Genomic DNA, 12428 nt, shown 5'->3' with positions numbered 1-12428 from the left:
GGCTGTTTCCAGTGGGGTTCCGCAGGGCTCAGTACTAGGTCCCTTGCTTTTTGTGGTATATATCAATGATCTAGACTTGAATATAGGGGGTATGATTAAGAAATTTGCAGATGATACTAAAATCGGCTGTGTGGTTGATACTGAAGAAGGAAGCTGTAGACTGCAGGAAGATATCAATATCAATAAATTGGTCAGGTGGGCAAATCAGTGGCAAATGGAATTTAATCCGGAGAAGTGTGAGGTAATGCATTTGGGGAGGGCTAACAAGGAAAGGGAAGACACATTAAATGGTAGGACACTGAGTAGTGTAGAGGAACAAAGGGACCTTGGAGTGCATGTCCACAGATCCCTGAAGATAGCAGGCCAGGTAGATAAGGTGGTTAAGAAGGCATACGGAATGCTTGCCTTTATTAGCCGTAGCATAGAATACAAGAGCAGGGGGGTTATGCTTCAACTGTATAAAACACTAGAGTACTGCATGCAGTTCTGGTCACCACATTACAAGAAGGATGTGATTGCACTAGAGAGGGTACAGAGGAGATTTACAAGGATGTTGCCGGGAGTAGAGAATCTTAGCTATGAGGAAAGACTGGATCGGCTGGGTCTGTTTTCCTTGGAACAGAGGAGGCTGAGGGGAGACCTTATTGAGGTGTATAAAATTATGAGGGGCCTAGATAAAGTGGATAGAAAGGACCGATTTCCCTTAGCAGAGGGGTCAAAAACCAGAGGGCACAGATTTAAAGTAATTGGTGGAAGGTTTAGAGGGGATTTGAAGAGAAATTTCTTCACCCAGAGGGTTGTGGGGGTCTGGAACTCACTGCCTGAAAGGGTGGTAGAGGCAGGAACCCGAACCACATTTAAAAAGTACTTGGATGTGCACTTGGGATGCTCTAAGCTGCAGGGCTACGGGCCAAGAGCTGGGAAGTGGGATTAGGCTGGATAGCTCTTTGTTGGCCGGCGCAGACATGATGGGCCGAAATGGCCTCCTGCCGTGCTGTAACTTTCTATGATTCTATGAACACAAACCCCTCAACTTTTCCCCTGGACACAGATATTGAGAGGACAGGGAATGTCTGTAACAAGTCATCAATTACCTCTCGTCTTATCTTAGAAACAAGGACTCAATAGACTGGGTATTTCAAACAAAGCTGATTTATTTATACAGAATATTAAAATCCAGCCCAGTTATTGGGGTTTTAACATCCACAAGCCCCAGGTACCTGGTTCAGTCCTGGATGTGATTAAAGGCATCGGAAACAGTGGAATCGACCCACCGCAGTCACACTGTGGACACTCTGGTGTGTCAGCGGGTGGGATACACCAGGGAATCCCTTTCCACACACTGAGGTTGATTCTAAAGATCGGGAGTCCTAGGGTTTCGGATACCAGATAATCAAGCTCACAAGAACACATTGTCTCTCCAGACTTTATTAAGATGCTGCATAACACAGATCGGGTGATAATTCCCTCAATCTGGAGAATAGAAGTACAGTGGATTCGCGCGCGATCTTCTCAAGTCTGTTCCAACTGACAACGGCTTAAGTGGCCTGTTCTTATACACAAGCTTGGTTACTGCGAGAAGGATACACTGATAGGGTTAACTGAACTAGGGTGGGAGGAGGCTCGTGTGGGGCATAAACACTGGCATGAACCAGTTGGGCCGAATGGCCTGTTTCTGTGCTGTACATTCTATGGAACACCATGAACAGTCAAATCAAGGGAATCATCAGCACAACAGTTTGAAAGATTAAACAGCAGTACAAAAATTATAAAATATTCATCCATTCCATGTTGATGTCGCCCCAGCTGTCTGCAGGGTCCTGCGCTACAGAACAGTGTGAACAAGCTCGTGTCTCAGCAGGGTAGATGACAGTGTGAATCCCTTCCCCCACACAGAGCAGGTGAACAGTGTCTGCCCAGTGTGAACTCACTGGTGTATCGTCAGATCCAGGGGGCTTTCAAAGCTCTTCCCACAGTCAGAACATTTAAATGGACTCTCTACTGTGAACAAGCTGGTGTACCTGTAGGTTGGATAACCGAACGAATCCCTTCCCACATGCGGCGCAGGTGAACGGCCTCTCTTCAGTGTGAACTCGCTGGTGTGTCCGCAGGTTGTATGACTGAGCGAATCCCTTCCCACACACGGAGCAGGTGAAGGGCCTCTCCCCAGTGTGAACTCGCTGGTGTGTACGCAGGCTGGATGATGTAGAGAATCCCTTCCCACACACGGAGCAGGTGAACAGCCTCTCCCCAGTGTGAACTTGCTGGTGTGTTCGCAGGTGGGATGACCGAGCAAATCCTGTCCCACACACTGAGCAGGTGAACGGCTGATCCCCAGTGTGAACTCGCTGGTGTGCCAGCAGATTCGAGGACACAGCGAATCCCTTCCCACACACGGAGCAGGTGAACGGTCTCTCCCCGGTGTGAACTCGCTGGTGTATGCGCAGGTTGTATGACTGAGCGAATCCCTTCCCACACACGGAGCAGCTGAACGGCCTCTCTTCAGCGTGTAGGGGCTGGTGTTGCTTCAGCTCTTGGGAGCTTTTGAAGTGCTTCCCACAGTCAGAACATTTAAACGGTTTCTCATCAGTGTGAACAAGCTGGTGTCTCAGCAGGCTGGATGACACGGCAAATCCCTTCCCACACACCGAGCAGGAGAATGGCTTCTCTCCAGTGTGAACTTGCTGGTGTGTCTGCAGGCTGAACGAATGAGCGAATCTCTTGCCACACACGGAGCAGGTGAACGGCCTCTCCCCAGTGTGAATTCGCTGGTGTATCAGCAGGTTGGATGACTGAGTGAAACAGTTCCCACACACGGAGCAGGTGAACGGTCTCTCTCCAGTGTGAGTACGCTGGTGTTTCGTCAGATCCCGGGTACTTTTAAAACTCTTCCCACAGTCAGGACAGTTAAACGGTCTCTCATCAGTGTGAGCAAGCTGGTGTGTCTGCAGCAGGGATGAATAAACAAATCCCTTCCCAGACACGGAGCAGGTGAACGGACTGTCCCCGGCGTGACTGTGCCGATGAACTTCCAACACAGACAGGGAACTGAATCCGTTCCCGCTGTCCCCACCTTTACCCAGATTCTCCCCGGTGTGACGGTGCACGTATCTCGCCAGGTCAGGCGATCGGCTGAATCCGAGACCACTCATGGAACACTTGTACGGTTCGTCTGCGCTGTGATCACTGCTCTCTCCTTCCATGTGCAAAGGCCGATGATATTCAGGACCTGATGAATCGAACGACTTTGTCTGACCCTGACGTGATGTTTGGTCTGAGCTTCCTGTCTGTAGCTGCTCCACTTCTAAAACCCTGTAAAAGGAGTTGAGAAAGGGGTAAGAGGGAGAATGTTGTCTCGTATTGAGGGAGTGGTTAACAAAGCATATGGGATCTTGGGCTTCATAAATAGAGGTATTGAGTACAAAAGTAGAGAAGTTACACTGGATCTTTATAAAACGCTGGTTAGGCCACAACTGGGCTATTGCGTCCAGTTCTGGTCACCACACTTTAGGAAGGATATGAAGGCCCTTGAGAGGGTGCAGAGGAGATTTACCAGAATCGGTCCAGGGATGGGGGATCTTAGCTGCAAGGACAGGTTGGAGAAGCTGGATTTGTTTTCATTAGAGCAAAGGAGGGTGATTTGATGGAGGTGTGCAAGATTATGACGGGTTTGGATAGGCTAGATGGGGAAAGGCTGTTCCCACTAGTTGATGGTACAAGGACTAGGGGACACAGATTTAAGGTTTTGGGCAAGAGATACAGGGGGTATGCGAGGAAAAACCTTTTTATGCAGCGAGTGGTGAGGACCTGGATCTCGCTGCCGACGGAAGTGGTGGAAGCGGAGACACTCAATGTTTTCAAGGGGAGACTGGATAGGCACTTGAGGGAAATAAACTTGCAGGGCTACGGGGGTAGAGCGGGGGAATGGGACTGACTGGATTGGTCTACAGAGAGCTGGCACAGACTCGATGGGCCGAATGGCCTCCTTCTGTGCCTCTATGACTCTAAAACCCTGTAAAAGGAGTTTAAAAATGGGGTAAGAGGGAGAATGTTGCCTCATGTCTCCCTTTCCCAGCCCAGGGGCAGAGAAGCTGATTTTCAGGCCCCAGCTGCTGCACAGGTTGGTTGAAATGATCAACAGTAATGGCGGCTGCAATTCCCACAAGCCCCCGCGCTCGAGAAAGCGCTCCGGCCGCCGCGCTGAGTTATGGCTGACACCGCGCATGCACACTATGGCCCCGCCCGGCCCGCGCATGCTCAGCACACACCCTGGGCCCCTGTCAATCATCCTCCCCTGCGCCTGCGCGCTGGGCCCCCGAGCTCCAGGCTGCTGCGCGGGGCTTTCTTTGTAAAGTCGGTGTTGGTTAAGAGCCGCAATCAGTGAGGGAAAGTGAGTTTTCCCCCAGATCTGATTGAGATCAGAGGAGGGGAGAGAATAAAGGGGAATCCAAACCTGAGAGTCCGAGGGCTCCGCAGGCACCGAATGGAGCGACTTCACTCGGGCGGAGTCGGAGAGCGCCTCGGGCACGTGACCGCGGGCAGCGGACGGGATTGACGCGTCCGCCGACCAATAGGGAGAGATCTCGCAGGAGCAGTGGGCGGGCGGCGGGTGACACGAACTGGGCCGCCGTGACATCATAAAAGGTGCTGGCGTCATGACATCAGTACAACGTGTTCTGCTGATTCAAGTCCAAATCATTGATATGGACCAATGTAGGAAGTATGATTAAGAAGTTTGCAAATGATGCAAAAATTGGCCGTGTGGTTGACAATGAAGAAGAAAGCTGCAGACTGCAGGGAGATATCAATGGACTGGTCAGGTGGGCAGAACAGTGGCAAATGGAATTCAATCCAGAGAAGTGCGAGGTAATGCATTTGGGGAGGGCTAACAAGGCAAGGGAATACACTATAAATGGTAGGACACAGAAGTGCATAGGATCAGAGGGACCTTGAAGTGCATGTCCACAGATCCCTGAAGGTAGCAGGACAGGTAGATAAGGTGGTTAAGAAGGCACATGGGATACTTGCCTTTATTAGCTGAGGCATAGAATATAAGAGCAGGGAGGTTATGCTTGAACTGTATAAAACACTAGTTAGGCCGCAGCTAGAATACTGCGTGCAGTTCTGGTCACCACATTACAGGAAGGATGTGATTGCACTAGAGAGGGTGCAGAGGAGATTTACGAGGATGTTGCCTGAGCTGGGGAATTTTAGCTATGAGGAAAGATTGGAGAGGCTGGGTCTGTTTTCTTTGGTACAGAGGAGGCTGAGGGGAGACCTTATTGAGGTGTATAAAATTGAGGGACCGAGATAGAGTGGATAGGAAGGACCTATTTCCCTTAGCAGAGGGGTCAATAACCAGGAGGCATAGATTTAAAGTAATTGGTTGAAGGTTCAGAGAGGATTTGAGAATGTTTTTCACCCAGAGGGTGGTGAGGGTCTGGAACTCACTGCCTGAAAGGGTGGTAGAGGCAGAAACCCTCATCACGTTTAAGAAGTACTTGGATGTGCACTTGAAGTGCCGCAACCTACAAGGCTACGGACCAAGTGCTGGAAAGTGGGATTAGGTTGGATAGCTCTTTGTCGGCTGGCACGGACAAGATGGGCCGAATGGCCTCCTTCTGTGCTGTACATTTCTATGATTCTGTGAGTGAGGGAGTCTGGGGGTCAAGGTCGACTGACATTCTGTGCTGACCCTTGACCTCCCTTTCCCCCGCTCCCCAGGATAGGCTGCACATCCCAGCTGCACACTGTGGGGGAGCTCAGCTGATCCCGGCCTGGGATGCAGTTGGGGGAGACTGCAGTTAGCCTCAGTGCCCTGGGCTCCTGCTACTGATCACTGTCCAGTCACCCTGGCAGCAAAGGCCGAGTCTGCAAAGGGGGCTTGATTTTGTCTGTGATGCCCCCCAAGGTTGAATAGGCTGCCAACAATCCCTGCACACCGTCACACATTGGCCACTCGGAGGGGCACTCGAAGGCAACCAGTGACTGTGGGACTGTATCCCAGCAGATACCCGCCCTTCACAATAGAGGGAGGGAAACTTGAATGACAGTTTAAAAACCTAAAAAGGGCAGGGGGAGTTCTCCCTGTGTCCTGGGCCAATATTTATCGCTCACCCAACATCACCAATACAGATTATCTGGCCATTATCACACTGCTATCTGTGCGAGCTTGGTGGGAGTGAATTCACTGCCACGTTTCCTGCCTGAAACCCTCATCCAAACCTTTGTTACCTCCAGACTCGACTGTTCATGTCCTAACTCGCACCAAGTCCCGTTCGCCCTGTGCTCGCTGACCTACATTGGCTCCCAGTCCAGCAATCTCATCCTTGTTCTCAAATCCCTCCATGGCCCTCGGTCTCTCCCTATCTCTGTAACGTCCTCCAGCCTCACAACCCTCCCCGATCTCTGCGCTCCTTGATATATGATGATCAGCCATGATCTCATTGAATGGCGGAGCAAACTCGAGGGGCCGAATGGCCTACTCCTGCTCCTATCTTCTATGTTTCTATGTTTCCCACCCCTCCAGCCAAATCCTCTGGTAGTCTCATAGCTCGTCCTGTCATCAATTCATGGGGGGTCAGTTCGGTCGTTCGTCCTGGGGTGGCTCGCAGCCTCATTAGTATGCTGGGTAATAATTCCGACCATCCCTTCCCTGTTTCTTGGATGGCTTTTGTCAGCGCGTTTTTCAGTGTCCTATTCATTCTTTCGACCATCCCCGAGCTCTGGGGGTGATGTGGTATGTGATATTTTTGTGTCACATGTAGCAGCTTACAGATTTCTTTCATTATTTTGCCGGTGAAATGAGTGCCGTTGTCTGAGTCAATTTGCAGAGGCACTCCCCAACGGGGTATAACCTCGGTAGCCAATATTAGTGCAACTGTTTTTGCAGAGGAATCTCAGGTGGCAAAGGCTTCCACCCACCTGGTAAATTGGTCAATTATTACCAGGCAATATTTCTTCCCCCGGTCCTGCGCTAAGGGGCCGGTAAAGTCATTTTGCAAGTTTTCCCAGGGTCTCTAACTCTACATCTCTGTCCTACATTATTCTTGCGCATATTATACAGCGGTGGCAATATTTCGCTACTTCCCGACCTATCTTTGGCCACCACCAGTACAGTGTCAGTAGGTGCAACATGTTACTTCTGCCAGTATGTGTTACACCATGGTATAGCGCTATCAGTTGTTGTCTACAACATTCCGGTGCCACCACCTGGTTACGTGGGCCCCATTTCCAAATTCCACCTTGTAATTGCACGCCAGCTTGTCTCCATTTCTCCTTTTGCTCTTTACTAGTATTTTCCTGTAGCTCCATTATATTCACTTCCTGTACCCCACTGACTATCATGACCATATTTATTTCGTTTTTGAACGCATCCTCTGGTTGCATTTCTTCTGCAGCTAGTTTTGCACCTAGATCTGCATACCTATTCCCCATAGGGGCCTGGTCCTGGGGTTCATAGAAACATAGAAGATAGGAGCAGGAGTAGGCCATTCGGCCCCTCGAGCCTGCTCCGCCATTCAATGAGATCATGGCTGATCATCCAATTTCGGTACCCTGTCCCTGCCTTCTCCCCATATCCCTTGATCCTTAAGAAATATATCCAACTCCTTCTTGAATATATTTAATGAATTGGCCTCTACTGCCTTCTGTGGTAGAGAATTCCACAGGTTCACCACTCTCTGGGTGAAGAAATTCCTCCTCATCTCTGTCCTAAATGGCTTACTCCTTATCCTTAGACTGTGACCCCTGGTTCTGGACTCCCCGGCCATCGGGAACATCTTTCCTGCATCCAGTCTGTCCAGTCATGTTAGAATTTTATAAGTTTCAATGAGATCCCCTCTCATTCTTCTAAACTCCAGCGAATATAAGCCCAATCAACCCAATCTCTCCTCATATGTCATTCCTGCCATCCCAGGTATCAGTCTGGTGAATATTCGCTGCACTCCCTCCATGGCAAGAACATCCTTCCTCAGATAAGGCGACCAAAACTGCACACAATACTCAAGGTGCGGTCTCACCAAGGCCCTGTACAACTGCAGCAAGACATCCTTGTTCTTGTACTGGAACCCTCTCGCTACGAAGGCCAACATACCATTTGCCTTCTTCACCTGCATGCTTACCTTCAGCGACTGGTGCACAAGGACACCCAGGTCTCGTTGCACTTCCCCTTCTCCCAATCTATTGCCATTCAGATAATAATCTACCTTCCTGTTTTTGACACCAAAGTGGATAACCTCGCATTTATCCACGTTATATTGCATCTGCCCAATCGCCCAACCTGTCCAAATCATACTGGAGTTTCTCGGCATCCTCCTCACAGCACACACGCCCACCCAGCTTTGTGTCGTTTGCAAACTTGGAGATATTACATCTGGTTCCCTCGTCCAGATCATTAATATATATTGTGAATAGCTGGGGTCCAAGGACCGATCCCTGCGGTACCCCACTAGTCACTGCCTGCCACTCGGAAAAAGAGCAGTTTATTCCAACTCTTTGCTTCCTGTCTGCCAACCAGTTCTCTATCCAAGTCAATACCTTGCCCCCAATCCCATGTGCCTTAACTTTACATGCTAATCTCTTATGCGGGACCTTATCGAAAGCCTTTTGAAAGTCCAAATACACCACATCCACTGGTTCTCCCTTATCTATTTTACCAGTTACATCCTCAAAAAATTCCAGTAGATTAGTCAAACATGATTTACCTTTTGTAAATCCATGTTGACTTTGTCCGATCCTGTCACTTTTTTCCAAGTGCTCTGCTATTACATCCTTTATAATGGACTCTAGCATTTTCCCCACTACCGATGTCAGACAGGGGATGTCTGTAATTCCCCATTTTCTCTCTACCACCTTTTTTGAATAGTGGGGTAACATTAGCTACCCGCCAATCCATGGGTACTGTTCCAGAGTCTATCGAATTTTGGAAGATAACCAGCAATGCATCTACTATTTCTAGGACCACTTCCTTAAGTACCCTAGGATGTAGATTATCAGGCCCTGGGGATTTATCGGCCTTCAATCCCATCAATTTTCCTAACACCATTTCCCTACAAATACTGATTTCATTCAGTTCCTCCCTCTCATTAGACCCTATGTTCCCTGACATCTTTGGGAGGTTATTTGTGTCCTCCTTCGTGAAGACAGAACCAAAGTATGTATTTAAGACCAGGACAAATGCAAGATAGATTAAGGCGATACTTAGTACAACTAAATCAGGAGGTACAAGCACTAAATAAAGTAAGGAACCAACAACAGATTAAAGATATAGAAAGGCAGAATGCTGGTCTTAAACCAGACGAGTTGCCCAGAATAGGTCAACAAGTAATGACGCAAGTTATCGGAAGAAAGGGAATGGGGCCTGTTGGATGGGGCCATGTACTGTATTAATGACAAGTGATAAATGTGATTGTCTACAAGAACCGATGGGTATGCGATCGAAGCAATGGACCCAGGTGAAACCATTTAACACTAAAGACCCCCATTCTACCCTCTTCTCTAGGGGAAAAAGCTCAGAACACGACCAGACCTCTGTTTAAATTACAGATAAACATGGATCCAGTCGACCCTTTATATCAGAGGGTCCGTCTCGGGGAGAAGAAACTCTCCCGGTTTACCCTTACACCCGAGAACTCATTTATAATGTGTAAGCACGTCATCCTCGGTTCAGAGGGACTGCCTAAGAAGAAAGAGGAAGATATAATTGGAGTAAGACTTCTTTACTCCTGTACTCAAATCCTCTTGTAATGAAGGCCAGCATACCATTTGCCTTCTTAACTGCCTTTCACGACCACCGGACGTCCCAAAGCGCTTTACAGCCAATGAAGTACTTTTGAAGTGTACTGTTGTAATGTGGGAAACGCAGCAGCCAATTTGCGCACAGCAAGCTCCCACAAACAGCAATGTGATAATGACCAGATAATGTTTTTTCATCATGTTGATTGAGGGATAAATATTGGGCTCAAAACACCGGGGATAACTTCTTCGAAATAGCACCACGGGATCTTTTACGTCCACCTGAGGGGGCAGATGGGGCCTCGGTTTAATGTCTCATCCGTAGGACGGCACCTCCGACAATGCGGCTCTCCTTCATTACTGCCCCGCCGATAATGCGGTGCTCCCTCAGTACTGCCCCTCCGACAGTGCGGCGCTCCCTCAGCACTGCCCCTCCGACAGTGCGGTGCTCCCTCAGTACTGCCCCTCCGACAGTGCAGCACTCCCTCAGTACTGCCCCTCCGACAGTGCAACGCTCCTTCTGTACTGCCCCTCCGACAGTGCAACGCTCCCTCAGCACCGCACTGGAGTGTCAGCCTCGCTTTATGTGCTCAAGTCCCTGGAGCGGGATTTGAACCCAGAACCGTCTGACTCTGCTATCCACTGAGCCACAGCTGACTCCAGTCTTTTACACAGTTTCAATATAACTTCCTTGCTTTTGCACTCTACGCCTCTCCTAAAGTAGGGGAGTTATGATGAATTGTTAAACAGTTTTTTTTGCAGAGTGACCAAGGCTGTCTGTAAGAAACAATTTTGCATATGAAAGAAGCTTGTATTGTGAAGGTTGTGTCCCTTTGCCAGGCCCGCTGCCTGCGGCCCCTCTCCCAGATTCCAGCCCCAGCTCTGTGCTGACTGAGCTGCTCTCACCTGGGGACAGCGCGTCACAATCGGCCCCAGCGCACCTGAGCTGGAGAAGAGGCCCCGCCCCCTTGCCGCGCCGCCATTGGTTGGCGGACCCGGCCCGCCCTCATCCTATTGGTCAAAGCTCCCGTCAGTCACAAGCCGGACTCCATCCCTCAAAGGCCTCTTCCTGTGATGACGTCACAAGCGGGCCCCTGCCTCAGCACCGGGGAGGTAGGTCCCGCCCCCTAGCCGCGCCGCTAGTGGTTGGCGGACCAGGTCGCCCAGTTCAGTCCTCCCACCTCAGCCCTCTTCCTATTGGTCAGCGCTCCCGTCAGTCAGAATCACATTGCTCCGGCTCACTCCGCCACCCCGCGCGTCTCAATCCGTTCCGTCCGGCGTCCGCGGATGTCCCGCCCGACTCAGGTTTGGTTTTTCTCGTCTTTTACTTTATAATCTCGTTCTCCGCTCCGCCCCTCACCTCGATTTAAATCGATTCCCCCAACACTTTACTTTGCACCGGCCGCTGATTCCGCCTCTTCTCCGGGCCCGGCTTTCCGTCTTCTCCCCGGAGGCCTCGCGCAGGCGTACTGGCAGCCTCGTTTTGTGGTGGAGCCGAATGAGCATGCGCGGCCCCGCCTCTCCACATTTAAAGGGACACCCACCCCCTCCACATTTAAAGGGACACCCACCCCCTCCACATTTAAAGGGACACCCACCTCCTCCACATTTAAAGGGACTCCCTCCCCCCTGTCTCATGTCCTCTACTGTGGAGGAGGAATTCCTGGAGTGTTTACGGGATGGTTTCCTGGACCTATATGTCGAGGAACCAACCAGAGATCAGGCCATCTTAGACTGGGTATTATGTAACAAGAAAGGATTAATTAGCAATCTTGTTGTACGAGGCCCCTTGGGTCGGAGTGATCATAATATGATCGAATTCTTCATTAAGATGGAGAATGAAGTTGTTGACTCAGAGACTAGGGTCCTAAATTTAAATAAAGGAAACTACGATGGTCTGAGGAGCGAGTTGGGTAGGATAGATTGGGGAATGTCACTCAAAGGGTTGACGGTGGATAGGCAATGGAAAACATTCAAAGACCGCATGGATGAACTACAGAATTTGTTCATCCCAGTTTGGCATAAAAATAAAACAAAAAAGGTGACTCAACCGTGGCTAACAAGGGAAATTAGGGATAGCATAAGATCCAAGGAGAGGACATATAAATTGGCCAGAAAACGCAGTAAACCTGAGGATTGGGAGCAGTTTAGGATTCAACAAAGGAGGACAAAGGGATTAATTAAGAAGGGGAAAATAGAATATGAGAGTAAGCTTTCAGGTAACATAAAAACTGACTGTAAAAGCTTTTATAGATATGTGAAGAGAAAAAGAACATAAGAAGTAGGAGCAGCAGTAGGCCATACGGCCCCTCGGGCCTGCTCCGCCATTCAATAGGATCATGGCTGATCTGAACCTAGACTCACGTCCACTTCCCTGCCCGCTCCCCGTAACCCCTAATTCCCTTATCAGTTAGGAAACTGTCTATCTCCGTTTTAAATTTATTTAATGTCGCAGCTTCCGCAGCTATCTGAGGTAGCAAATTCCATAGATTTACCACCCTCTGAGTGAAGAAGTTTCTCCTCATTTCAGTTTTGAAACGGCAGCCCCTTATTCTAAGATTATGCCCCCTAGTTCTAGTCTCACCCATCAGTGGAAACATCCTCCCCGCATCCACCCGATCAAGCCCCCTCACAATCTTATATGTTTCGATAAGATCGCCTCTCATTCTTCTGAATTCCAATGAGTAGAGGCC

The 12428-nt window shown here is 49.5% G+C and overlaps 1 protein-coding gene across 1 annotated transcript in view; it reads right to left on the bottom strand.

The window, feature by feature from the left end:
• Nucleotides 1-3298, bottom strand: part of LOC147119151 (uncharacterized) — a 64207-nt gene extending 60909 nt beyond the window's left edge. Inside the window, exon 1 of the mRNA XM_085984872.1 lies at nucleotides 1996-3298. Within this exon, the coding sequence (XP_085840998.1) occupies nucleotides 1996-3203 (1208 nt within the window). The 5' untranslated portion in view covers nucleotides 3204-3298. The remainder of the gene's footprint in view (nucleotides 1-1995) is intronic.
• Between the last annotated feature and the right edge of the window lie 9130 nt (nucleotides 3299-12428).

The sequence above is a fragment of the Somniosus microcephalus genome, chromosome 4, assembly GCF_052327205.1.
Source record: "Somniosus microcephalus isolate GS21.2 chromosome 4, FLI_Smic_1.0, whole genome shotgun sequence".
NCBI classification, from domain to species: domain Eukaryota; kingdom Metazoa; phylum Chordata; class Chondrichthyes; order Squaliformes; family Somniosidae; genus Somniosus; species Somniosus microcephalus.
The sequence above is the reverse complement of the archived record's forward strand: the minus strand, read 5'-3'. Positions and strand labels throughout refer to the sequence as shown.